Source organism: Mixophyes fleayi, chromosome 2, assembly GCF_038048845.1.
Source record: "Mixophyes fleayi isolate aMixFle1 chromosome 2, aMixFle1.hap1, whole genome shotgun sequence".
NCBI lineage: Eukaryota > Metazoa > Chordata > Amphibia > Anura > Limnodynastidae > Mixophyes > Mixophyes fleayi.
In genome coordinates this window covers 296,946,160-296,973,923 of record NC_134403.1, presented here as the reverse complement: position 1 = coordinate 296,973,923, position 27,764 = coordinate 296,946,160, and the positions used below count along the sequence as shown (strand labels likewise).

General features: G+C 39.8%; 1 protein-coding gene across 1 annotated transcript in view; it reads left to right on the top strand.

Moving 5' to 3' along the window:
• CLCN4 (chloride voltage-gated channel 4) overlaps window positions 1-27,411 on the top strand; it is a 57,412-nt gene extending 30,001 nt beyond the window's left edge. The window contains exons 7-13 of the mRNA XM_075196453.1: window positions 2,533-2,739; window positions 2,819-2,899; window positions 4,362-4,907; window positions 10,300-10,486; window positions 11,922-12,320; window positions 18,213-18,429; window positions 25,789-27,411. Of these exons, the coding sequence (XP_075052554.1) occupies window positions 2,533-2,739; window positions 2,819-2,899; window positions 4,362-4,907; window positions 10,300-10,486; window positions 11,922-12,320; window positions 18,213-18,429; window positions 25,789-25,879 (1,728 nt within the window). The 3' untranslated portion in view covers window positions 25,880-27,411. The remainder of the gene's footprint in view (window positions 1-2,532; window positions 2,740-2,818; window positions 2,900-4,361; window positions 4,908-10,299; window positions 10,487-11,921; window positions 12,321-18,212; window positions 18,430-25,788) is intronic.
• The last annotated feature ends 353 nt before the right edge of the window (window positions 27,412-27,764 follow it).

Sequence of the window (27,764 nt, the reverse complement as noted above, 5' to 3'; positions counted from 1 at the left end):
GGGGGGGTCTGGAAAGAAGGAGTGAGGGGTCTGGTAAAGAGGGTGTCTGGTGTGAATGGGGAGGTTTGGAAAGAAGGAGTGAGGGGTCTGGTGAGGAGGGGGTATGGAGTGTATTGGGGGGCCTGGAGAGAAGTAATGAGGGGTCTAGTGAGGAGGGGGTCTGGAGTGAATTGGGGGGGGTCTGGAGAGATGGAGTGAGGGGTCTGGGGAGGAAGGTGTCTGGAGTGAATGGGGGGGTCTGGAGAGATGGAGTGAGGGGTCTGGGGAGGAAGGTGTCTGGAGTGAATGGGGGGGGGTCTGGAGAGATGGAGTGAGGGGTCTGGGGAGGAAGGTGTCTGGTGTGAATGGGGGGGTTTGGAAAGAAGGAGTGAGGGGTCTGGTGAGGAGGGTGTCTGGTGTGAATGGGGGGGTTTGGAAAGAAGGAGTGAGGGGTCTGGTGAGGAGGGGGTCTGGAGTGTATTAGGGGGTCTGGAGAGAAGTAATGAGGGGTCTAGTGAGGAGGGGGTCTGGAGTGAATTGGGGGGGGTCTGGAGAGATGGAGTGAGGGGTCTGGGGAGGAAGGTGTCTGGAGTGAATCGGGGGGAGGGGCGGGGTCTGGAGGGGAGGAGTGAAGGGTCTGGTGAGGAGGGTGTATGGAGGGGGGCGGTCTGTAGAGGAGTGAGGGGTCTAGTGAGGAGGGAGTCCGGAGGGGGGGAGGGGGTCTGGAGAGAATAGAAGGAGGTGCAGGGGGTTGGAGAGAAGGAGGGTACATAAATATATGATGCATACTATGAAAACATAAGTAATGTAAAATATCAGTAAAATATGAATTATATAATAGTAATTACTGTTAAATGTTGGGAAATTTATAAGCCATAATTTGCTGGTGGGGGAAATAGGCATTTATATTAAATGGAAATGTTAATATTTTAATGTCGGGCTGGTGAGAGTCTGTTTGCTAAATATGGAGGCTTTTTTTACTTAATGTTGGGTATAGAGGGGAATAATTTGGTTTGTTAACTGGGGATGCTATTAATTTAATGTATGGGCTGATGCATGGGGTATGTCTGTTTATTAAATGGGAATGTTATTAATTTAATGTTGGGACTGGTTGGGGGGAAGGAGGCTTATTTATTAAACGTGGGTGCTAGTAATTTGATGTCGGGGCTATATGGAGGGAAATAGACATTAACTGTAAATGCTATTAATTAAAATCTGGAGCTGATTGGGTGGAAGGAGGCCTGTTTTTAAACAGAAAAACCTACGGATTTAATGTCTGTCTTGTTGTGGGAGGGAGATTTTTCACTCACTGCTCAACTTTATAGGAGGTGAGTCATCACAATCTCTTTTCCAAAAAGGACCCCAATATTTCAGGATCCGTCTGAGCAGCAACGGAGCATAAGACACCAGCAGGCAGAAGACACTGGCGATGCTTAACCGCCGAGAGTCAGCATCTACTCCCATAAAGGTACATCGTGGGGAAAGAGGGGGGGGGGGCACCAGTGTACTGTTTCGCCCAGAGTAATAAAATGTCTAGTTACGGCTCTGTGCTGTATAAACAAAATGTGTGAAATTCGTTTCAAAATGAAGCAACGTTCATGCACCAATCTAGAAATGCTTGTGTTGGCCAGTGCCAGAAATTAGTACCATATAAAAATGCTAACCACACTTTATTAATGTCTCTGTAAAGCATTTTACTTACAATACCTTTACTTTCTCATTGACCTTTAGAAGTCTGTCTGTTTATGATTCTCAGAAAGCAGATTAAAGTGGAGCCCATTATTGCCTGTATTTCACCACTGATCCACTATATCTGTGAGCATGGGGAGGAGAGAGCCAGTACTGAAGGTGTGTAGTAAATATGGCACCTGATTAAATAGGACTAATATAGTCACATACAACATCATACCTCCCACCTGTCCCTCCTTTAGCGGGACGGCCTGATTCCCGGCACAGCCGCGGCTTAATGGGAAAGAATTGGGGTTTTGAACAAAAATGGGCATTTGTGGGCTGAGTTAGAGCGTAACTGGGCGGTATTTGTGCGGGCGGTGTGAGGATTATTTTTTGCCACTTCCGGGATTTTGAATGCTGGGAGCTATGCAATATATTCCACACTCCATCTCCTTAAAAACGCTATTATGGTTGCAGACTGCCTGTGCTAAAAGCGCTTTCCTCTGTCTCACATGGAAGATTGATGTTTCTGTACAGGAACATTTAACTTGGGAATGGGGTATGTGGGCTCCCAGACAGCGTATACATGGAATGGTTCGTTATAGAGGGGAGTGGCTAACACCTTAAAGAGCCAAACACCGCTGATTAGTGCCACACATACTGTGGGGATGTCCACAAAGTAAAAGAAAGGATGTAACATCCCATATAGCAGATAGTTTTATTTACTATTGAGTAAGTTGAATTAAAATACTGGAGATGTTGTTTCTATATTAGTTATTTGCAGTTAATGTAAACCTGTCTATTAAAAAAATTGTAGTGTATACAATATTTAGAAATTTTAGATCTTCAGCCAATTCTAGTCTTCTGTTTCTTTTCTTCCAGATAAAAACCATCCTCAGTGGTTTCATAATAAGGGGTTATCTAGGAAAGTGGACACTGTTAATAAAAACAGTGACATTGGTGCTCGTAGTGTCTTCGGGACTGAGTCTCGGCAAAGAAGGACCCTCGGTGCATGTTGCCTGTTGCTGTGGCAACTTATTCAGCAGTTTGTTCTCCAAGTATAGCAAGAATGAAGGAAAGAGGAGGGAAGTAAGTTATGTTTTAAAAAGTGTTGAATTTATTTTATTTTTTACAGATTTTCCTTAACACTGAATTATTTGTTTTACAGGTGCTTTCAGCCGCAGCTGCTGTAGGGGTCTCTGTTGCTTTTGGAGCCCCGATTGGTGGTGTGCTTTTTAGCCTGGAAGAGGTACAGTTTTGTTTTGGGTTTTTTTCAAAAATGTTAACTTCTCTGGAATTTGAGTTCAAGGTTCCAAACCATTGTGTTTTTGCTTGCCACTGACAATTTAAAATGAAAGCAGTACTTAATAATAATTTCGAACTGCGAAATGACATTCTTACTAAACTTAGAATACATGTTATCTAACCATAAAAATGCATTTTGCTAGATTATCTCCTTCTAGTAACTGAATGATACTACTGCATAACAGTAAATTCTATGTTAAGCACCAAAATTGCTAAATATAGGCTGTAGTACAAATAATAGACCACAAATTAATCTTTACTGTGTCCTAGAACTATTTTTGGAACAGCTGACCGATATAAGATAATAAAATGTTTCCTTTTTACACCTGTGCAGCTGTACATTTTATTTATTTATTACTTCTTAATGTTTTTTGTTTTCATTAACGTAATAACAATACAAGAACACGCAAAACAATCCAGAAAGTATGACAGTATAAGCTGTATCAAATACACTGTATATATAAATATCCACTTTACTGTACTTAACAATCCACTCTATTACATTTAACCTCCTATTAACTAGTGGCAAGGAGCGCCTAGAGGGCTGACCTGAATTAAATTGTATATCCCCTATAATATAACCTGTATATTCTTAGTTGTAATGAGCATTGCACCTTTTGGCGATTTTGTGGCCTTTACCTAAGTTGACTCCACTTTGGAGCAGAGTGAATGAAGTCCCTGGGTTGGTGGACAGGATAGAAATTCCAATCAACTTATCTATCAATATGTATGTCAGATTACATATAGCCACTAGATGGCGGTATATTGATTTATTTTGGCCTCTTATGGTGGATGACTGTATCTGCCTTATGGAGCATTTTGCATTCTTTAAATTTTTATGGAGTGTGAGTGTGGCACCCTTGGCTTCACAGCACTTTCACACATTCCCTTAATTTTTGGCTGTCTTATCAGGTTTCGATAATATAGCTGTGTTATCCCATTGTTATGGTTCCCATATGTGCAGGTTGTCCCTGGACAGTTTTCTTTTATCTGTTTTTTAGCCCACTTATGCCTTCCTATATCGAATTTGAATTTTGCTAGACAGCACCAGTATGTGTGTGTGTGTATGTGTGTGTGTGTGTGTATATATATATATATATATATATATATATATATATATATTTATTATATACATATATATAACATTTCTAGGCATTTAAGAAATGAGTTGTATATTTAGGTCTTACTTAAATGAACTCGATTCCATTAGATGCAGAGGGAAGTGAACTGCATTATTTCCCTCTGATACATATTACTTCACTTTTATAAATTCCTGAATTCTATTCATACAGAGCAAGTACTGACAATCTAGCTGCTTCTGAACTTGCGTATATATGCAGCTAATTTCTCAAATGTCTAGAAAAATGTTTTCTCATCGTCGCTTATTATTATTTGCTTTTTTACAGGTCAGCTACTATTTCCCTCTAAAAACCCTGTGGCGTTCATTTTTTGCTGCCCTTGTTGCTGCCTTTACTCTGAGATCAATTAACCCATTTGGAAACAGTCGCCTGGTTCTGTTTTATGTGGAATATCACACTCCTTGGTACATGGCAGAACTGTTTCCATTTATCCTCCTTGGTGTCTTTGGAGGACTTTGGGGAACCCTTTTCATCCGCTGTAACATTGCTTGGTGCCGCCGGCGTAAGACCACCAGCCTTGGCAAGTACCCAGTACTGGAAGTTATTGCCATAACAGCAATCACGGCCATTATAGCTTACCCAAACCCGTACACGCGAAGGAGCACAAGTGAGCTTATCTCAGAGCTTTTCAATGACTGTGGAGCTCTGGAGTCTTCTCAACTCTGTGACTACATCAATGATAGCAACATGACCAGACCTGTGGATGACATACCGGACCGACCGGCCGGTCATGGTGTTTATACTGCAATGTGGCAACTGGCATTAGCTCTTGTTTTTAAAATCATAATTACTATATTTACATTTGGTATGAAGGTAAGTCTGCTGGCTAATGTTATGTTCGTTTTACAATTAATTGCAATCAAAAAATGTGAACTGGAGGGTCTTTTGTATTGGATATTAAGTGCTGGGTAGTATTTGGTTTCAATAAAATGTAAGAAAAAGTTACCACCTTTTAATAGATGAAAAATCACAAATTAGTGATTTAAAACAAATTTGTCAGAGCACTGTCTACTTTCCCCCTTACTAAACTAGAAATATGCTGCTTGCTTAAAATTGACTGCTCTTTAAACCCTCATTTATATTATGGATTATATGCATAGGACTGTGTTTTTGTTTACTTTGTACATCTAGAATATGTAAAGGACACCCCATTGAAAGTGCCTGTGACGTGTTGATATGGTGGGAAAGCCCTGCATCAGAAAGCCAGGTGTAAGGCAAAACTTGATAGTGTCGCTAATAGATAAAAGCTAGGTATAAGGCAACACTAGTGTACAAGTGAATAAAATCATTTGAGAAAGTGCTGCCAGAACAATTAAGACCACTGAGTATGGGAAAACAAAATATAGTCCAGCACTCAACAATACAGCAATAGATAAATTGTAATATATAAATCACTGTGTGTCAGCATATATATACATAGGAAAATGTTGTGCTCAATATAGCTATATTGGGATAAGCTCATCTACCAATGTTAATGCATCTCCTGTAGATGAGTCTCTCCAATGTCAAGGCCCTCATATGATTATTTAGTTATCAAACGTGTCAATTGGCTATTATCCGAAAGTAACAGAAAAATATCCAACAGTAATAAATTAATCCTGCAATTTACTTATGTTTATGTTTAAAAAATTTTACTTTGTTATATATGGGAATACGCATTGCCTACTGTGATTTATATGGATATTAGAAATCAGCTGTCATGAACAGAGAATCTGATAAGGCCACTTGCTGGTATTAGCACAACTGAACAGGGAGGCACGGAGTCTAATGCATCCCTTGGTTCACCAGGGATCCCCGCAAGGAAGTATGGACCTGGCTGGAAGTGGTGTACAGGTCGTGGGTTAGACAGTCACCAGCGAAGCGGTAGGTGAAGTAAGAGTAGTCAAATGATCCAAGTCAGAACGAGCCAGGATGCGAGGTACAAAAGGGTATCCAGAGAATGGTCAGGGTTGGCCAGGGGTCAGAAACAGAGCGGTAAGAATGAGCCAAAATCACAATCCAAATAGAAGGTCAGGAGACAAGCTGGGTCTAGAGCCAAACACAAGTGGAACAGGCAGGGAGAATGCTTTAGATAGGGTTTGACCTAATACTCTGGCACCCTATTGACACCAGAACATGCTATAAATAAAGAGTAGCATGGCCTTATAGGCCAGAGAGGTATTCACCAGTCAGCACATCACTGAGCGCCAAGATATGAACCAAAGAGCATCCTGTTGCCTAGCAATGGGATGCAGCACCTATTGTGCATACGCCTTTTGGGTGCCCGACCAGGGAGAGAGAGAGAGTGTCCCGTTGCTAGGCAGGAAGAGGAAGACGAACCGTTCCCAGCACACGTAGAATGTGCGGGGCTGGCGCCTGACATCACCAAACAGATCTGCAACCTTCTAAAAATAATGAGTCTGTAACAGTGGTTGAAGTGGGGCGGTATGTGCATGATATACCAGTACTTCTCCCCACTGCCCTTTAAGCTGTGCATATACTCAGAACGCAGGCACTTTGCTTGCAGAACAGATAAGCAAGGAGGTAAGTATTGATGGATTCTTTTGGGGGGGGAATTGAGGAGGCAGTGGGTGCAGGGCCGTGGGGCCATTGGAAATTTAGGGAGAGCCTCCACCATGAGTTAGTGAGGGCAGAGCTTCATTGGAGCCACAGTGTGACTTTCTGGATCTGTGAACTCTTATACTGCACTGTACTTTCCTGCATCAACAGTGCCTCTTTGTCATGTTTGTAGTACTGAAATAACCACTGACTGGTATTGACACAACTAGATTGAGAGGCGCAGAGTCTAACGCACCCCCGGTATTCACCAGAGACCTCCACAAGGAGGTATGGGCTTGGCTGCGTGAGGTGTGTAGTTTGCGGTTCTCCCAGCTTGTCACCAGTGCAATGGAGTATACACAGGATGGCAGAATTGGCGAGAGTAAGACAGCCGAGGCAGGGAGAATGCTGGAGATAGGGTTTGACCTAATACTCTGGCACCCTAGTGGTGCCAGAGCCTCCTATAAATAGGGAGTAGTATGGCCTGATAGGCCAGAGAGTTATTCACCGATCAGTACATCACTGAACGCCGAGATATGAACCAGAGAGCGTCCTGTTGCCTAGCAATTGGATGCGGCACCAAATGTGCATATACCTTCTGGGTGCTCGACTGGGGAGAGAGAGTGTCCCGTTGCTAGGCAGGAAGTGTAAGACGAACCATTCCCAGCACACGGAGAATGTGCGGGGATGGTGCCTGCCATCACCAAACAGATCTGCAACCTTCTAAAAAGAATGAGTCTGTAACAGTGGTTGAAGTGGGGCGGTATGTGCATGATATACCAGTACTTCTCCCCACTGCCCTTTAAGCTGTGCATATACTCAGAACACAGGCACTTTGCTTCCACAAGGAGGTATGGGCTTGGCTGTGTGAGGTGTGAAGTTTGTGGTTCTCCCAGCTTGTCACCAGTGCAATGGAGTATACACATGATGGCAGAATTGGTGAGAGTAAGACAGCAGAGGCGAGGTATGAGGGGGAATCCTAGAAGAATGGTCAGAGTCAGCCGAGGTCAGGAACTGCTGGACAATGAGGTACCGAATCACAAAGCCAAAGGGGTGGTCAGAAAACAAGCCAGAGGTCAGAAACGATAAGTAACAAACAAGAACAGGGAGAAGGACACTGGAACACTGGAGACTGGTGAACCAATACTCTGGCAAGGAGACCTAAATTGGAGGAAATGGCTCCTGATTGGGGGATGAGGATTTTGGCAGTCAGAGCACAGCTGACCGCCGAAGGAGCCACAGAGAAAGCGTCCCATTGCCTGGCTACGGGCCGCGCCTGAAATACGCATGTGCGCTTTGAGGGGAGCTGACATCCAGAACAGCGTACCGTTGCTAGGCAATGGGACGCGAGCAGGGAGACACGCAGGCGGCCGTTCCCCGGCACCTAGGAGCAGTGCGGGAACTCTGACACTCTTACTGTGTGTATTCAGAGTGTTTCGTGAGCTTCTACTGGAGGATTCGACCCTTACTTATTTCGGAGTTCAACTTCCCAAAGACATGTATCAATTGTATTCTATTAATATGAGACCTCCTATTAAAAGGGTTTTGGCAGAACTTAATGGTTGGCCTCATCTTCCCTTGTTATATTCGGCCCGTATCAGATTATTGAAAATGATTAGTTTTCCAAAATTACTATATCCTCTTCAAATCTTAACTATAATTGTAACTAAAGCTGATGAGTCGCTTCTTAATGGTAGGTTCTGCAAATTTATTTGGCATAATAAATGCCCACGTATTAGCTGTATTAAGCTTCAACATCCGATGGGGGTGTTAACCTTCCTAATTTTAAATTGTATAACTATGCTAGTATATCACAAATTATACGGGATTGGCTACATTCCACAAGTTCTTATACTAATGTTCTCTTAGACAACTCTATTCTAATTAACTAATTATATCTTATTTCTTTCCATCATGTATATAAGATTGAACCATCTCAGGAAATCCTGGATATCCCTTTATAAAGGTCCACATGGACGACATTGAAAGCTGTCCGGAACAAAAGTCATCTTAATAGCCACCAGTCCTTGTTCTTGCCTTTTTTTAAAAAAAAAAAATCAGCTTTTCAAGGGAGCAGAGCTTCCTATCCTCTTTCAGGGTGGAGTGGATTAGGTGTAAAATCTGTCCGCTCTATGATTGATCTCAAGTAGCATAAACCTATGACAACTGCTTAATTTTTGGAAAAGTACGGGTTACCAGGGACACATAGATCTGCCTCTTTTCAGACCAGACATTACAATACTACAGTTTGTAAAATGCTATCTCCACATGATTGGTTTAATGATTTTGATTCAATGCTGTCTACTCTCTGCACTCTGGGAGCGATTTCTGTTCATTATAAAATCCTTCGTATGCCACTTGATCATACTGCATCTCCATGGGGTTATCTCAATGACTTGTGATTTTTCCTGATATTTCTATAGATCATCTTCTTAAAACCTTATCTTATTCATGCTCAGTGATTTCGGCCAGTTCCTATAGGGAGATGTTCTTATATATTTACCATCATGGTTACTTATCCCCTCAAAGGTGGTACGCTGTGGGACTAAACAACACTGATGCTTGACTGTATGCTTGAAATGTGGCTCTTCGGGAGCCTCCTTCATGCATTGTATGTGGGAATGTCCCTGAATTAAAAATTTTTGGAGACAAATTCAGATTTATGCCTCCAACCATCTCCTGAACTATGTTCCACTATCAATGGGCTACCTTGGGAGTGATTGACTCCTCTTTGAAAATGTCTAGAGGTGGTAGAAAATTACTACATACTTCTTCAGTGGCTAGAAAATGTATATTGCATCATGGATATACTATGAACCCTCTACTTTGTCTCTATTTAAAACAAAATTATTTTCTGTATTCAGGATGCAGGCATCATTACATAAAGAATCTCATATTATGATATTATCATATTACTTTCATAATATGGGAAAGCCTTATTTCTAGTTTACTATATTCTATACAACATACAATACACTACTGTTGTAAGCATACTGCTTGGTATGAAACACCCTGGCTGTTAGGGGACCCTCTAATATTACTAGATGATACAGTTTGAGCTGCTATTCATCTATGTTATGCCTTGGCAATTTCTTTCTTTATCCATTGGATTTGTTGTTTTTTAATTCTTGTTATTGTATATATGGGTTGGATTTTTGTATATTCCTGTCTTGTTTGGAAACTTTATGAGACTCGTTAGTTTTAGGTTATACCTGGAAAGTTGGCTGTAACTCGAACATGCTATATGTAATGTTTAATTATCATGCTCGGGTGTAGTTTCCATTTTCTTTTTTAGGATCGCAAATATAGGTCATTGTTCTTTTTCTTTTTTTCTGATATGTTTTGTATGATATGGATTGCACTTTATGTTTTGCTTTGTTACTCCAATAATAATAAAATAAACAACAACTAATCATTGGTCTACACCAATCTTCTTCTTAGAAAACAATACCTCTCACAGAAACAAAATAGAAATGATAAGTTGATTTTAAATACATTGTGGTTATTACAGATTTTTTTAAATTATTTCTGCAGTACCTTAATGTTTTATACTATTTTTATATATGGTGATGTCTTGGTAGTTTAATTGTACCAAAATAATACATATAATTTAGCTCATTGTATTTTACCAAAGCAGATAATTTCATTATTTGTTTGTTTTTTATAGATCCCATCTGGTTTATTTATTCCTAGCATAGCAGTTGGAGCTATAGCTGGTCGTATAGTTGGAGTTGGAGTGGAGCAACTGGCTTATTACCACCATGACTGGATCATCTTTAGCAGCTGGTGCAGACCAGGGGCAGATTGTGTCACTCCAGGGCTGTACGCTATGGTGGGAGCTGCAGCCTGCCTGGGTACAGTAATGTAATATTAATTGGATTGGTTAAAGCCCATTGACATAGTTTAAAAAGCAGCTTTTTAGAAACACAGTACACTTCAGCATTTAATGCTGCAACCCCACGTGTTTTCCTTAACTAGTAAGTTAAGGAAAACTTTGGCATTTTAAAAGTGCATACGATTTTAGCTGTCCTTTTACAAATTAATGTCTCTTTTTCAAAATCTCTCTGGAGGTTACAAAATATGGCTGCCACTTAGACAGACACAGGCTCACAGCTCTTAGTATGTCATATGAAGGTAGAATTTTTCCAACTTAAGAACGGACAGCGATGTTCTTGTAGTTAGCAAGAGTGAGGATATTGCCTGCGGCTAGGTTTTCACCATTTAGTGGTGAATGTAGCTCCAAAAGTATAAACTGAATATTGCAAAAGGTAAAAAGAGAATCTGTTAAATGATTTAATGAACCCCGAAACTGGCAGTCTATGTAACAGAAGCATTTTCTGACACATTGTGAACATGTAATTATTACTATTTCTAACTTACATTTGTATGTTAATGTAAATATGATACCTTTGCTTATTTCATTGTTAAACATCAATAACGTTATTTTTATGAACATCATGCTCCTTGACCATCACTTAAAATAATTTATAAATGCATTAAAGGGTAATTCCAATAATGATATAAATTGACTGCCTAATTAAAATCAGTATGCTGGGTACCACAATTTTCTGGGTACTACAACTTATTTAGCACCCATCGAAGCTTCAATGAACACAATAAGATAAGCAGAATGTGGTCACTCATGATTAAAATCTAAACTACAAGACAATGAATTAGGAATTTTTTTTGTTTCTTGTAAAATGTTGATAAAATTATGGAAAATACACATATTTAATACTTTATATAAACTTATTTTTTTATTTATTGGCCCATGCTAGGCTTTTTTTTTCCTGATTGCTGGTGTCCACTTCTTGACTGGTCAACAAGCTCTAAACCCAAACTTTGCAAGATGCCTCCGAACTGTTTTTAAAGATTCGCTAACTCCTACTTCCTTCCACGTCATCATTAAACGTTTTTCCTGGCAATTTTTAGTTCTCTGTTACAATTTTGTTGAACACTATAAATCAAAACATATTACTATATATTTACTATTTTTGTAGTACAAAAATTAAAAAAAGAAAAAAAAAAGTTTAAAAATTCTTAATTCATTGTCTAACCACTGTACATTTTGGTCTAGATTGCTGGTGTTATGATATACAGATGCAGATTTCAGCCTAATTTGGTCTAGATCAGACAAAATGACTAAATAGCCATGTGTGTGGCCAGCTTTATTACTTTTTGAGAACTTTTTTTTCTGTTCAAGAAATGACTAATTACTCAAGATTCAATAAATGCTTAATACAACACACTAATGTTTTCAGTAAAATAAAGTATTCTTTTTATTGATAGGTGGCGTTACTAGGATGACTGTTTCCTTGGTGGTTATCATGTTCGAGCTAACGGGTGGTCTAGAGTACATTGTACCACTAATGGCAGCTGCTGTAACAAGTAAATGGGTAGCCGATGCATTTGGAAAAGAAGGAATTTATGAAGCGCACATCCATTTAAATGGATACCCATTTCTAGATGTAAAGGATGAGTTCACCCACAGAACACTGGCAACAGATGTCATGAGGCCTCGTCGTGGTGAGCCATCCCTTTCTGTTCTTACCCAGGATAACATGACCGTAGAAGATGTGGAGACTCTTATCAAAGACACAGATTATAATGGCTTCCCTGTCGTGGTATCCAGAGACTCTGAGCGTCTTATTGGCTTTGCCCAGAGGAGAGAACTTATAATTGCCATAAGTAAGTTATTGAGTTTGACCTAATGTATGTTTACTTGTTTGTGCCTCTGAAAACTTGCATATAATCACAGATCCTATTTATTTTATTAGAGTCTGCTTGCTGTAGCAATAAAAGGAAAAAAAACAGTTGTTTCGCCAATTGCCAGTCAGTGCTGGGACCTCCTTACTTCCGGGCCCTGTAGTGGTTGCACCCCATGCAGAGGAGGTAGTCCAAACCCTAATTTAAATATTGAAATTAAACTTAATGGACCTCCTAAATGTTGAAATTATATCTGTAATTTTAGCTGCTGCAGGCAAATCTCTGTATGCTGCTCAATAACATCTCAGGTAAATCAGTATTTTGGATTTTTATATTCCAATTCTTACAAAGGATTTGGTCACGCATAAATATTTCTAAAAAGAAAAACAAAATTGTACAATAACTTTATATATATTTCAGTATCACATGTAACATAAATGAAACCATTCATGCAAATACACATAAATGAGTTTATTTTGTTAGCTCTACATTAATATTTTAAAGATCCTCAGCATATCCCTGGTGAGGCTCAAGTGATATCAGGTTTTACTTTTAATAATGAAAATCTGTTACAGATCTCTTCTAGAAACAAACATTGCATATGTATGCAAGTGGTTCAGTGTTCAGTGAACAAGCGTTAGGAGAACTGTTAAGCAGCAAGGGCGCACGGAGGATTGTCGGGGGGTTTTCTCCCCGCCGACCCCAAAAAAAACCAGAGAGAGAGCTGCTGCGCATGCGCCAGCGCATGCGCAGCAGCTCTGTTTCGCCAGCGCTGTCCTGTCTAAGAAGCGTCTGCGGCGGTGCTGTATACACTACAGCACCGCCGCGGACGCTTCTTTGGCAGCGCCGCGGCTGCTGTATAGGACAGTGGCCACTTAGTTAGCGCAGGGGGGGGATTCTAGAGACTCAGAAACCCCCCCTGCGTGCGCCACTGAGCAGGACGATGGTAGAATATGAGAAAGCCAGGAAGAAGATGGAGCAGAAAGGTGAATTTACAGAGAGAAGTATTTTTCCACTCATCTCTCAAGTTAACTACTAATGGTCCAAAAGGTTTAGATGCCTTTGTCGGCTAAATCTTCGATTCTGGATTGTTTTATTTCCAGAACCACAGAACTTGAACCGTCATGGAATGAGGTAGTTTGGTTAAAGTCAATATATGGCTTTCTACTTAGATTACATATGATTGTAAAATACTGCATCATCTCCTGTCTCCATCCCTACTCATGGGGTAAGAATTCTATTAATTGTTGTCTTGAGTACATTACCATGTCTGCTCTTTATGGTTGTGGTGCTTTATGATTCTTGATTTGTTTGTGCGCTACTAAAGTGTTTTAAAAGTCTTTCCTTTGAGAAATCAGCATAAATGAAGACCACTGAAAATATGAACTATTCCAGTAAAGAGACTGGCACAGGGTGTGGATTCTTATTTTGCCCTAGACATGCTCTGTGTAGTCTCTTAGGTCACATCAGGTATCCTGTTTCATTGAACAATCACATACCGCAAGATGAAACCAATCAAAGAAAGCAAAAAAAAAACTTAGACCAAACATTTAAACTGTTTTTCAAATTTAACATAATTCTATAAACATACATGAGAAACCACTTGATCCCAGTCAGGCTGCTAAGGTCACTGCCAGGAAGTTTTTTTTATTTCTTTAAATTCTTTTAATCAAACCATTTTAGTGTTTACAAAGTAAATCAAGTATATTGGAATAAAAGGACAATCTCTGTGTTCAACACACAACTGAAATGCCAGTAAAAAAAAATAATTATTTAAATGTTTTTGTCAGCCAAAACTACATTTGATAATGTGGCAAAGTGGTCAGCACACACTCTTGCCTTCAAGACTTCTCCTTTGCCACTATACGCTTATGGCATTCCCTACCACGCCCGATCAGGTTCTCCTCTGGTCTTCAAATCTTTAAACTCTGACAACCTATCTTTTATTAGAGCTTACTCTACTCCCACCCAGCCCCAGCGCTCCCATTAGGCAAGGTTAGGCACTTGCCTAGGGCGCCGGGCTCTGGAGGGCGCCACAGATTAAAAATTTCTTTAAAACTGTGCGGCGACCACTGACCATACCTTTCACGGCCGCCGCACAGCTTCAGATACATCCACAGGGAGGGGGGGAGGGACTATTGATCATCACCACCGCCGCCTCTCTGCTGCGTCTCCTCCCCTCCACTCACTGACTGTCGGGCCGGCACATCATCATCACGGCCCGACAGTGTCAGTGAGTGGAGGGGAGCAGACGGAGCAGAGAGGAGGCAAGTTAAGCTAAGAAAAGATGGGGGGGGGGGGGGGCGCCGATTTTGAAAATGGGGCGGTGGGCGCCGATTTTGAAAATGTACCTAGGGTGCCAAGGACCCTAGCACCGGCCCTGCTCCCACCTATACTAATCACACTGGTACACATCACAATCTCCACTGTGAGCCACTCTTGCTCTTCTTGTTTCAGCAGTGCTCTACCATTTGTTTTCATGTCTGCATTTACTTTGTCCTTGTATGCCTCTGTTTTAAGTATAATGTTTACCCCACTGCACGGTGTTGTGGTGAACCTTACAGACCCGTGTGAAAGAAATAATAATTGTAAATTACTCCAAGACAGGGACAGATATTCAGGATTAAAGAAAGATTGTTTATTAATAATAATAATAATAATAATAATAATAATCATCAGAAGAAGAAGATTAAGAGAATTGATGCTAATGTGCTGTCTACGGGGCAGTATTCATAAGACCAAAATGATTTTCTATTTTAGACCAGGTAAATAAGTGGTAATTCGTCTTGTATCCTTTTAGTTGGATACTTAGTCCTGCATACTAATAGCTGTCTTTGATAGGGCCAGGCATGTAAGAGTTACCGGAGCAGATTTGTAGCGCTGATATCTCTAGACACATAACCTTTGCATACCATGAATATTACTTTTACACAGACCATCCCAATAGCTTCATTTTTTTCTCCTAAATCTTACATCTCCTACTGTCAAGGTTAAAGTACCAATATTCTGCAATAATTAATAGAAAAGTATTTCTAAATGTAAAATGTCAGCTTATCTTTGGATATATAATCTTTTACAAATTCCACAAATACTTTAAACGCCGGGCCCAAAACATATGGCACACACCAAAGCCCAGTCCTGTCACAGGGCAGAATACATACAGCACTACCTTACTATTCATCTTCTCCTCAATAAAATATTATTCTGCATGTTATATCATCTTCTGTTCATTTAACATTTCACCACCTCTGTCAGTCAGACATTGATGGTGAATAAACTTGATATACACAGTGAGCAGCATCTACCTGCCCCAGGCACTGACCTGAGAATATTGGCCAGTGTGTGTATTTATGGAAACAATTTTGTTAGTTAAATAGGTTCATAAAAATTGATTAAATTCACAGAATCAATGGACAAAAATAATAAAATAAGAGCCAGTATTTTTTTTTTTTTTTTAAAAAAGCCAAATATTTTACATGCAGCTGATTTAAGGGGATTGTCCCTCTGTCCCACGTGTTGGCACATTTGTCCCGACTTACAAGAAGTTGGGAGGCGAGCAGGTGCTGCAGGCACCGTGCACGTGGCAATTGAAGGGTGATATTAGGGGAGTGGAGGGGTGTTGAGAGTGTCCGAGCACTTCAGAAGGGGCTGGCACACCCATGGGGCATAGCCACACCCATTGTAATGTGGCTACGCCTCTAAAGTGATTCAGAGGAGGAGTTTTGGCCATGTCCTGACATACATATTTTAAATGTTGGGAGCTATGCAGTAAGAGGAACGGAGGAGCCCAAGGAAAAATAGTTTTACTGAGCAGCCCTGTGGCTTTGACTGTGGGGAGCCCCTACACTACCACCTTTTACTGGATTTTAGTGTAGTTTTAAGACACTTGATAGTAACTTTTTTTTCAAGATTTTTATACAAAATTTTACATTAGGTTTTTATTTCTTTCATTCCATTTTCTTCTCTACTTGCAAAATGATGGGTCAAGCATATGTAAATAAGCCACTCCTACTCAGGAGAATATGAAAATGTCAATTAAATGGCTGCCCTTTAAATCACTATTTTACCCACTGGATTTTTTGGGGCATGACATAGGCCAGTGCTGAGACGCAATCCCACCTACAAACATACTGTTTTATCTAAGGGCTCCCATGTGTCCCAGAGTTTCCATGAAAAAGTAAGCATGTTTCTTCATAAATATTATGGCTCATCAGCCCAATATAGGGATTATCTGGGCAATGTGTAGAGTGAAATAGAGGCAGCCTTAAATAATACATGGTAGGGACACCTTTATTAGTTGCTAGATACAATATACAACTAGGCCACTCCTATGTTGGTGTATTTGTTTTTGGCTTCTGACAAAATATAATTTCCTGTCTTTTACTTCTTCTGTATATCTGTGGGATGGAACTCTATCTCAACATTGGCTATTGTCAGACTCCTAATACTCGAGTAAAACAAAGAACTGTCATCTCAATGCAATTTTCCAGAATTAGAATTTCTTAATTGAATATTGTCCGTAGGGAGTAGCTTATTTGAATATTGTCTGTAGAGAGTAGCTTATTTGAATATTCTCTGTAGGGAGTTGCTTATTTGAAAATTCTCCGTAGGGAATATCTTATTTGAATATTCTCTATAGGGAGTAGATAATTTGAATATTCTCTATAGGGAGTAGATAATTTGAATATTCTCTGTAGGGAGTAGCTAATTTGAAAATTCTCCGTAGGGTGTAGCTTATTTGAATTTTGTGTGTAGGGCATACTGTAAAAGTCCCCCCTAACCTGTTTCAGTGAGGCAACCAATGAGTAAAATACAAATGCTATTAAATTAAGTCTATTTCCATTTTTTTAAAAATAGTTAAATAACATTGGAGACCCTACTGTCTCTTTTTTTTTTTTTTACTCCTTACATTATTTAATATAATTTATGGTAATGCATAACCGTAATATCTTACATGTTGCTGTGATTCTGAACATTTCTCTATGTGTGTAAAGTTTTAATTCTCAGACCTATTTATATGCTAACCAGTTTGGTCCCTGAACAGTAATAATTTAAAGTCTACTTCCTAACAGAAGAAAAAGACATTTGTAAAGCAGGAAACAAAATGACTTTGCTCCTTATACAGCTGGCGGGCCCAGAAGCTTCACAGCATTATTGCCCTTGTCTTGATAAGCAGAAAAAATTCAGTCATTGATGTTTGTTTTCTGACATCCTTCACATCTGTTACAATATCAATGAAAATGTTGAGGAAAGGACAATTTTTATACATGGTCAATCTCATCTATCAAATTCTTAACTCTCTCATGAAGAATCCTATATATCTGCAGTCGGATTATGTTGTGTTTATAAACATGATTGTGGACGTGATACTGGTTTGGCTTTAGTTTTTTTTTAAAATATTATTAAATAGGGAATATTCACCAAGCTCTTATTGTGTAGCTAAATTACTATTAATGGAAACTATCACCATATTAAAAAAGATTTGTTAAAGCAAAATATATTTTACAGTGTTTCCAATTGAATCATTATTTAATATAATAACTGGGAAAAAAACATATAAATAGGTGTCTGGTTTTATAAAGTATAATGGTATAGCAAAGTGTGACTTTTATATCTATTTTGTCCATTTGTGACATATGGTCATTGGACCAAAGGATCTTATGACAATTTAACCCCCATGATATTAATTTGTTAATTAAATACACTCTCTAGCAGAGATACCTCTAACAGTGTAAAATATATAAATAGCAAATTGATCTTCTCATCAAGCCATCACAGAACCATGTTAGACAATGCGTGCAATACTTTCCTTCCTTAGTGTATACAGTTGATTTGATAAAATGATGTCTTTTGGATGTTGTGCTTAATTTACAGAGAATGCCAGACAAAGACAAGATGGGGTGGTGAGCAACTCAATAATATACTTCACAGAAGACCCCCCAGAACTTCCAGCTAACAGCCCTCATCCTCTGAAACTGAGACGCATACTAAACCTGAGCCCCTTCACAGTCACTGACCACACACCCATGGAGACCGTAGTGGACATCTTTAGAAAACTGGGACTGAGGCAATGCCTTGTCACTCGCAGTGGGTAAGTATCACTTTAATTTACAAAAGTGCAGTTGGAGGCCTTTCCGTTAAAGAGTAGAATAATGATATCAAATGAGAGGAATGTCCTTGCTTACAGAAGTACTCATTAGGGTGATATTAATGTGTACTATATCTACTAAGTGAACAGGATACCCTGCTGTCAGAATACAGGGTGATTCAAAAGTCGCAGTACACCCTTTTATTTCAAAAACTCTACAGGAAATTGGGAAACCTGAATACTCCAGTAAGGTATGGGTGACGTGGTCTATCTTTTACGGTATGTACCAAACATGGGCGCCATCTTGAAATCGGCCAATCGGCCAAATTCCTGTAGAGTTTTTGAAATAAAAGGGTGTACTGCGACTTTTGAATCACCCTGTATATAAGAAAATAGGGCATTGGCATTTTGTGGCGGTATATAACTAGCTGATGATGATGAGTGGAGTTCTCATTAGATCATGTTTTTATCTTTGCTGGAACAGTTTCCCCTCATGTAGCAGTGATCTATTTGCTTGAATGTTCTTAGCATTATGATTAAAGAAGTCTAAATTTGTAGAAGTTCATCTTAGGAAGCGGGACCCTCATGCTTCTGCTGCTCAGGAACAAGGATATCAAGTATAAAAAAGTATCCGTTTTATTTCCTATTGATTTAGTATGAACCCTTGCCATTCAGCTAATTTTCTTTATTATCAGCTTTTTTAGGCTTTCTAAGGTTCTGCTGTATTTATTAGACTTGCAGACAGGATCATTTAGAAATGCAGAATATTGTGGAGACACAGCACAAATGCTGATATCTCCCTTTTATGACAGTCGGCACAATGTTGTCCAAAGATTTCTGCATGTATGCACATCAAGAAGTGTAATGATGTATTCTTATCTGCAGGAATCACACTTACATCCTTATCTAACTTATATTTAGTTGCAATCAGCTCCTGAAACTTACATGTACCTATGTGATATCAGCCTTTATTTAGAAGTAGAAAGACAATAGTTGTTTTGGTATTGCCACAGTTTCCAGATGCTACAGTTGCCCAAACCAAGCCCTGATCTTTTCTGATAACACCCTTATTTGCCCAAGAATCCCAATAATTGGGTTTAGCTCCAAAAGTCAATAGGTCCGTTCTCTTTTTCCCAGCCTGTGAGAAAGAGAGAAAGTTGTTGGAAATTGTATAGTATGTCAATCGCCTTGACAAATGGGCTGAAACCACACTTGTCTACTCTCCTGGAGTGTCCGGGAATCTTCCGAATTTCTGGAAGGTCTCCAGGACTCCTGGAAAAGCAAGGAACCCTCCCAGATCTGAGTTTAAGGGTACAGTTTTGCTTGAATCACTTAATCGTGGCACTGCCCCCACTGCAGCATGATGCAAGTCACAATATGACACAACAGGGGCACGGCCATGATGATGAAATAGACAGCACCACTGCCCTCAGAACTTGTCACCTGGACCTCCCTTCAATAATCTCACAAAGGGAAAACATTAGCAAGTTTGGCAGAGACTCCAGAACATTGCCTTTGTATTGTCACGATTTGCCTTCCGGCTGCTCTGCAGCATTCCCCTTGAGCATGCTGCTTGCCTCCTGCAGCTCTTGTCTGCCAAGAACTTTGTTGGACTTTGCCATTATATGTATCCAGCCTGCTGTACCACTGTTCCACCAAAGGGGCCACTGTGGTACTTGGATTCTTCTCCTACCTGTTATAGCTAAGCTTGTTACACCAAGATGCTTAGCACCTGTCCTTGGCCTATAAAAGACTGCCTCTCTTAGCAGTCCTTGCCAGTTCACCTGTTGCCTTTACCTCTGCTTGTTCTCCTGTGTGTAATCCTTGATTGATTTCCTGGTTTTGACCTCTGCTTGTCCCTCCGTTTTGAAACCTCTTCCTGTGATCCCTGACTCGGTTTTCTTGTGACTCCGCACCTGCTTCTCCCTGGTATCGTGGTGGACCGTCTCGCTTTGCTTCGTGGCTTCTTTGACTCTTCTGTTTTACTGTGTCTGCAATGTATTGCTCCCCTAGTAATCCAGCTTCTAAAGTCTGTAGCAGCCATCCAGCTATCTGGCTCCCATATCTGCAGTAGTTACACCACTGAGTCTGATCCAGTCTCCTGGCTGTCTGCTTACCTGTGCTTCGTGCCTCCTGTGTAACCTGAGTCCTGACATCCATGACTCCACCGTTGCTTCGTGTCTCCTGAATAACCGGAGTCTAGATATCTGTGACTCCTCCTGTGCCTCGTGTCATCTGAGTAACCTGAGTTCTGACATCCATGATGCTTCTGGTGCCTCGTGTCTCCTTAGTCCCGACACCCATGTCTCATCTGGTGCCTCGTGCTTCTTGAGTTATCCAGGTATCCTGACCACTGCGGCTTCTCAACACTGACTCTTTGAACCATAATATTGACCATTCTCTGTATCTACGGCTTTCCGAGTTATCTATGTTATAACTGCCATACCCTGCTGTACTAGTTACCACACCATTTATTGCAATCTTACCTGTGTACCTGTATTACTAATAAACCACTTTGTTCCACTTATGCTCTCTCAGGGGCCTTCATATTAGAAATCCTGACATGAATGAAATATGCTGCACTAATAAATACTGTACTTTCCACTCTTATAAGATGTGTTGGTGGTATTTCTTACTCCTTTCATTCCTCCTCCACCTTCCTATTTGGAGTAGTAGCACTCTCTCTTCTTTTTACCAAATCTGTTAGGACTCTGCCTTTATCTTGGCTGCAGTACCTTAATACCACCAGAGATTCTGCTGTTTTACCCTTGAACATTCCACCTCGCCTGCAGGCGTTCATCTACTTCCCTGATTAGTGCCTACACCTGTTCCACAGCTTTGTATACCTGCCTCAGTCAGTGTTCCTTGCAGTTTATGGTTTGTTCCTGGCTGTCTGTTATCATTGTGATTTACCTGCTCCAGTTTGTGTCTTCGGTTTGACCTCTGCCTGTGACCTGACTATCCCTGATTGCTGCCTGGATTGACCTTTGCCTGTGACCCCGTCTACACATATTGTTACCTGGATGGACACTTTGCCTGGTATTTGACCCTGCCTTGTTCTTTATGATACCTGCCTCCTTCTTCCGGTGCCTTGTGCCTCCTTGCTATCTGGAATCCTGATTCCTGACTCCTTCATCTGGTGCCTTGTGCCTCATTTCTCCTAGCAATCTGGAAGTCTGATACCTGTTCCCCTCATCTGGTGCCTCTTGTCTCTTGGCAATTGGGTAACTCTGTCTCCTTGTTCTTGCATTTGAACTGGACATTGTCATCTGAGTTATTCCTTGGAACCTGTTACTTCTGTGAACTAATCCTGCCATTCACTGCACCTGTTCCTATTTGTGTATCAGAGTATACCTGTTATTTCTACTTGAAACCTGCAAATTCCATGAACCGAATCTCTGTTTCCAATTGTTTACATTTTTGATTTCCTGAGTAACTCTGCCTTAATAAAGACACTTGTTTTTTTCTCTATCTTTTGCCTCTTCCTGAGTTGATACTAGGAATCATAAGAAAATTGCAATGTTTTGATCCCACTCATGTTTAAATGCTGCAATCACATTATCGTGCCACAGGGGCAGGGCCACAATGAATTGAATCATGTCATTGAGGTCCCCAGTCCCACCCACTTTGTTAGGAAGTGGGTAGAATGTGGGAGGTTGGCCTGCTCTCCAGGGAGTCTGGGAGAAGGGCCTGGAATTTGGGAGTCTCTCAGACATTCCGGAAATGTGGTTAAGTATGCATACACCAATGCCTGTTCACCATTACCTGCACTATTAGAGGTCTGGAGGGTGTCTGTATATCACTCTTCGCTTTGAAAAAATGTGTCTGTGACCAGGGGCTGGCTGGGCTGGGGGTCATCTGTCCCCTGGACCAGTCCCATTGTGGGCTACCTTGGGCTAGGTCATTTGACCACCTGCATTTTTTTTTCCTCTAAAATGTTCTTAACAGACTGCAGAGCTGAGTCTCGCCTCGCCCCGTCCTCCTGGGCTAAAATTTTCTAGTCAGCTACTCTGGCTGTGACCATGTGAAACAGCTGTTTGCTTGGATTTATCTTCTTTCACACAAATCTGTAATAGTATTGCTACTATTAACTTGAATAAACATAGTAAATATGTAGCAGTGGTGAATGAACATAGAGTGGGCTATATGGCCCACTAATATTCTGTTAGGCCCTGGTTGGTTCAGTGTGTTATTTCACCCAAGGCAAAGTTAGAAAGCGTCCTCCCTATTACCCACACAGACATACAAACTGCATTTGATAAACATTTTTTTCACATTGCACCCAAAGGTACACTTTAGTGGCTAGTCATTTCCTAATTGCTATGTACTTACCCGCTTCTACACTCTAGCCCTCTCAGTTCATTTTAGTACAGGAAGAGGAACACAGTACCCGAGCCTGATGGCAGGTCTGAGACCTAGTGGAAATGTCAAGGCAGCCAATGTTATCACTTCTGAAGGTTCAAGTAGGTTGGGGCTGTTAAGGGAGAGGAGTTGTTGAGGTGCTTCTGTTAATCTGCAGCTGTCTCCACCAGCTCAGCCCACCCTTTATGCCACTAATCATAGGTCCGGTATAATACATAGGTTAAAACCACAAAGCTTTAAGATGTTGCACAACATCCTTCCATTTTGCATAATAGTCGTTAATCATGTTAAATAAATAAGCATATGATCACCATAGGCATTACTTCTAGTAAAGTACAGGTAGAAGTGGTTTAGGCAGATCATATGAAAAACCTAGTATGTTAGTGCTTTATCTTGGCTCTTTTAGTACTCTTTAATTTTTTTTTATTTTTTTTTAATTCTTTATTTTTCAGTGGTCAAAGTAATCACGACCAACCATGTATTCAAACAGGTAAACTAACAAAACAGACCAAGGGCTAGATTTACTAAACTGGGGGTTTGGAAAAGTGGAGATGTTGCCTATAGCAACCAATCAGATTCCAGTTGTCATTTATTTAGTGCATTCTACAAAATTACAGCTAGAATCTGATTGGTTGCTATAGGCAACATCTCCAATTTTTAAACCCGCCGTTTACTAAATATATCCCCAAGTTTCAGGAGTCACGGAAAGTGTATTTTAAAGAACTATAAGGCATTAATAAAATCTTGACTCGATATGATTGTATGGGGGGAGGGAGGTGTATGAAGGGATCTACTTTTAGTGTTCCACTAGGGGGAGCCATTGGCCTTATTTAGCAAAGTCAGACAGGAACCTATATCCCAACTGGAAAATCTATCATAGAAAACTCCTGGACCAAAAGCTTGGCTATCCCGCATGGGGATTATAGGGCGGTGAGGAGTGGTTAATTTTACCTTTGAATGCAAACCGATTCAAGAACCTAAAGTAAAAGCCAATTGTTAGGGGAGTACTATTTTCATTTTAATTTTGCTTTACAGTGTAACATTCAGAAGAAAAAATTGTTTATGTATTTGTTTTTATTTCTTTTTATCTATCGCCATAGAAATGCATGATACACATGGAGCAATTAGACGCCTTTTCCAGCCACAACTTTAGGATTTCCACTCACTTTCAACTACAATCACTGAAACTTCTTATTAGACAAACCAGCATAGCTCTGTATTTGCATTTTATTAAATAAAATTCAAAGTGAAGCAATACGCAGCATCTGACATATAGCAGCCCTGTATACAGCTATCGCCTGGTTAGTTTCCAAAGCCATTTGTAGTATTAGAGAAGAGTATAATAGAATCCACCTTTCATACATAAGAGGTAAATGGCCACAACTATTGGAGGTATAAAAAAAATACTCTCCTCTTAAGCACAATCTTATTTTTATTAACAAATAAATGCAGCATTTCTTCTTTATGGGCACTTGGTTCCTGAAAACTGATGGTAACTATTTATTTGTAGGCAGATTTCTTTAAAACCTACAACCCAATAGCTTTATTTAAAGGATTAGCATTGGCCTTGTTTCTAAATGAATGTGTATGTAAACTCTTAGGGGCATATTCAATTAGGGTTCCGGTTCGCGGGATCGCGCCGGAACGGGCCGCAAACTTAATCCACGTTACCGCAATAACGTGGATTTTCGTTCGCAGCCCATAGGGTTGCGGACGAAAATCCGCGTTATTGCGGTACCATAAGACTGGCAAGAACGCGCACTTTTCGCGGTAATGCCCCTTAGAATAGTCTAAACTCAGTAATGTGGGTGCCCTACGGTCCCAATAATGTCTAACGGTACACTATCTATCTAACCAAGCTATTTTTAAAGTTTAACAGAGTTTAACTTAAAACATACAGTATGTGCTGTAAAGAGAGGTAGGCAACCTGTGGCCCTGCCAGCTGTTGTGGAACTACAAGTTCCAGCACATCCTGACAGTTTGCTGTAGAGATTCTCAAGATGATTAAAGAAGAAAAAACACTACAGCAATGTAAAGGAAAGTTCAAAGGTTACACATATATTTCTGAAACTATTTTGATGCATTGTGGCACAATTTTGCTGCCTAATGGGTTATTGTTTCCATCAATCTCTAAAGACAGGTCTACCTGTTAAAAACAATCTCCAAGCAATAACATCATGTGACAAATATAATACTACACTTTATAAAACAAATGGGGGATAATACATTTCTCATTAGTAGGGGCATATTCAATTGTTGGCGTTACTGCCTAAAGTAATGCGGCGCGCGCACTATTACCATCATTACGGTAATAGTGCACGTAAATACCGTTATTACGGTACTTTTCTCGCTGGATTTCAGCTCGTGGTTCAGGGAATCTGGCTTAGTAATATTACCGTAATAACGGTAATACCTTTTCCGCGGTGGAAACCGCCAACAATTGAATATGCCCCGTAGAATAACACCTTGGTAGTTTTTTTATTTAGTAATTTTAACATTTTTCATAAATTTCTTAAAATGCAGAAATCTTCGTGGCGGTAAGCAACCTGCTAAAGTTTCTTTTTTTTCTTTTCTAAAAGGGAATCATGGCTCCCTTAATGCTCAAGCACAATTATTTTACAAAATATGAACACCTACAATGTTTTTGTGAAATATCCCACTCTGTCGCATCCCTTGGGCTTTATCTTAATTAAAAAAAAAAAACCTGCTCTCTTCAGAAGTTTACAGAAAATGCCGCCTGCCATGTAAAAGTGTTGATTCTAAGACTGCTCAGCTTCTAATGTGTTCAGTCATTTTAACACCACATCTGCTCGGTTTTGTAGAAACCAAATGGAAATTAAGAAATAACACATCATGTCTTTTTCTTCTCGTTTCTCACTGTTTTATTGACGAACAGAGACAGATTTTGTGTGATTTACTGGGGCCACGTGCGTAGTAAAATAGAATCTAGTGAACTGTTTTCTAATGATCTATGTTTTTTTTCCTGGCTCTTTTCTACAGGAGGCTTCTGGGTATTATAACGAAAAAGGATGTTTTAAGGCACATGGCTCAAATGGCTAATCAAGACCCTGAATCAATCATGTTCAACTAGACGTATGTAGGAGTACATAATCTCTTGTTAATAATCAGAGCTTTTCTCCATTTTGACAAGATTGAAGAGCAAGAGTTGGTACCTTACTGAAGCTCACATTGAAGAATTGTTTATTGTACATGCCTATTTAACATCAAGTCACAGGGAAATGTATATAGACTGACAGCAGGATCGGATTCTTGAACAAAGGAATACTGAAAAAGAAGTCCTCATTAGTTCTCACTGAAAGCTGCACGTCACTCAAAGTATTCACTGTAGCTTTTGAATACTTGCATGTGTGTGAGAAGTGACTAATGCTCTGACAATTTTAGAAATATTTTTTTTTTCGTTAAGGAAAACACTAATACAAACAAATAACTGTTTATGTTAGATTTACAGACTACATGACATTTGTTAAAGGAGATTTCCAGTCTCCATGCAGCTTTTTCCCAAAATCCTTCTCATTCCCCAACTAGTAACACTACAGGAGCCCATTTCCAGGACCCCACTAAGTTAGCACAGTGACCACCCCCAGTGTACCCAACATCCCCAGGTAACACCATCTGAAGGAATATGGTTAGATCCCGTTGACAAAACGCCACTAATTGCACTAGATACAGCACTGGACAGTCCACTGATTAGTCAAGCCAGGGGATTCTTACAGTCAGCATCATCTCTCATGTTTAAAATTAAACCGTAGTGAGGAGACTGGAGCTCTGCTTAAATCTTTCTAGGATATTTATTAAAATTTTATGTTAATAATAAAAATATAAATGGAGGTAGCATTTAACAATCACTCAGATATAACCTTTGATCAGTTTAGTGCTAATTAGAATAATGAAAAGAATTGTCTGATTTGTGCTGCTTGCATCAGATCATTAACTAAGGGGTATATTTACTAAACTGCGGGTTTGAAAAAGTGGAAATGTCGCATATAATAACCAATCAGAGTCTAGCTGTCATTTTGTAGGATGTACTAAATGAATGATAACTATAATCTGATTGGTTGCTATAGGCAACATCTCCACTTTTTCAAACATGCAGTTTAGTAAATATACCCCTAAGTCTCTATGTTTTACCACTGCATTTGTAGCTGGAATGCAACAGTGATTAAACAAATTTCGTTTTAGAAATTTATATTTATTAATGAGTTAAATAAAAAGCTCAATTACCATTATATATTATTAATAAATTGTCAACAAAGATCCAACTCCTGAACAAGTTGAAATAAAACAACTGAGCCATAACACAGCCTAATTTGCCTCACTTAAAGAACAACAATAATGTATATTTATATGGCGGTTACTTGAGCACACTGAGATCAATGCATCATATTTTGGATCTAAACGAATAATATTTACATATATAATGATAACATCTATAATGTATGATGTGTATAATTGTGTATAACAATAGTATGGAGAATAAACATAAGAGATGGCTTAATCTGTACAGTATCTTAAACTTTTTGTTAAATGTCATGCCTTTACTTTGTTTCATTGATTGTTTAGGCATTGCTGTAATTTGGATAAAGCTACATTAATGAATATTAAGCTGCTCTTTCTGCTTGAGTGTTTATATTAATATTATGTGTCGCTGTACAAGAGAATGTCAGGCTTGGCTTAGCCAATGCAGAAGCATCATCATCATCATCATCATTTATTTATATAGCGCCACTAATTCCGCAGCGCTGTACAGAGAACTCATTCACATCAGTCCCTGCCCCATTGGAGCTTACAGTCTAAATTCCCTACTATAGACACGCACTCACACACAGACAGACAGACAGAGAGAGAGACTAGGGTCAATTTTTTTTTTTTTTTTTTTTTTTATTGCAGCCAATTAACCTACCAGTATGTTTTTGGAGTGTGGGAGGAAACCGGAGCACCCGGAGGAAACCCACGCA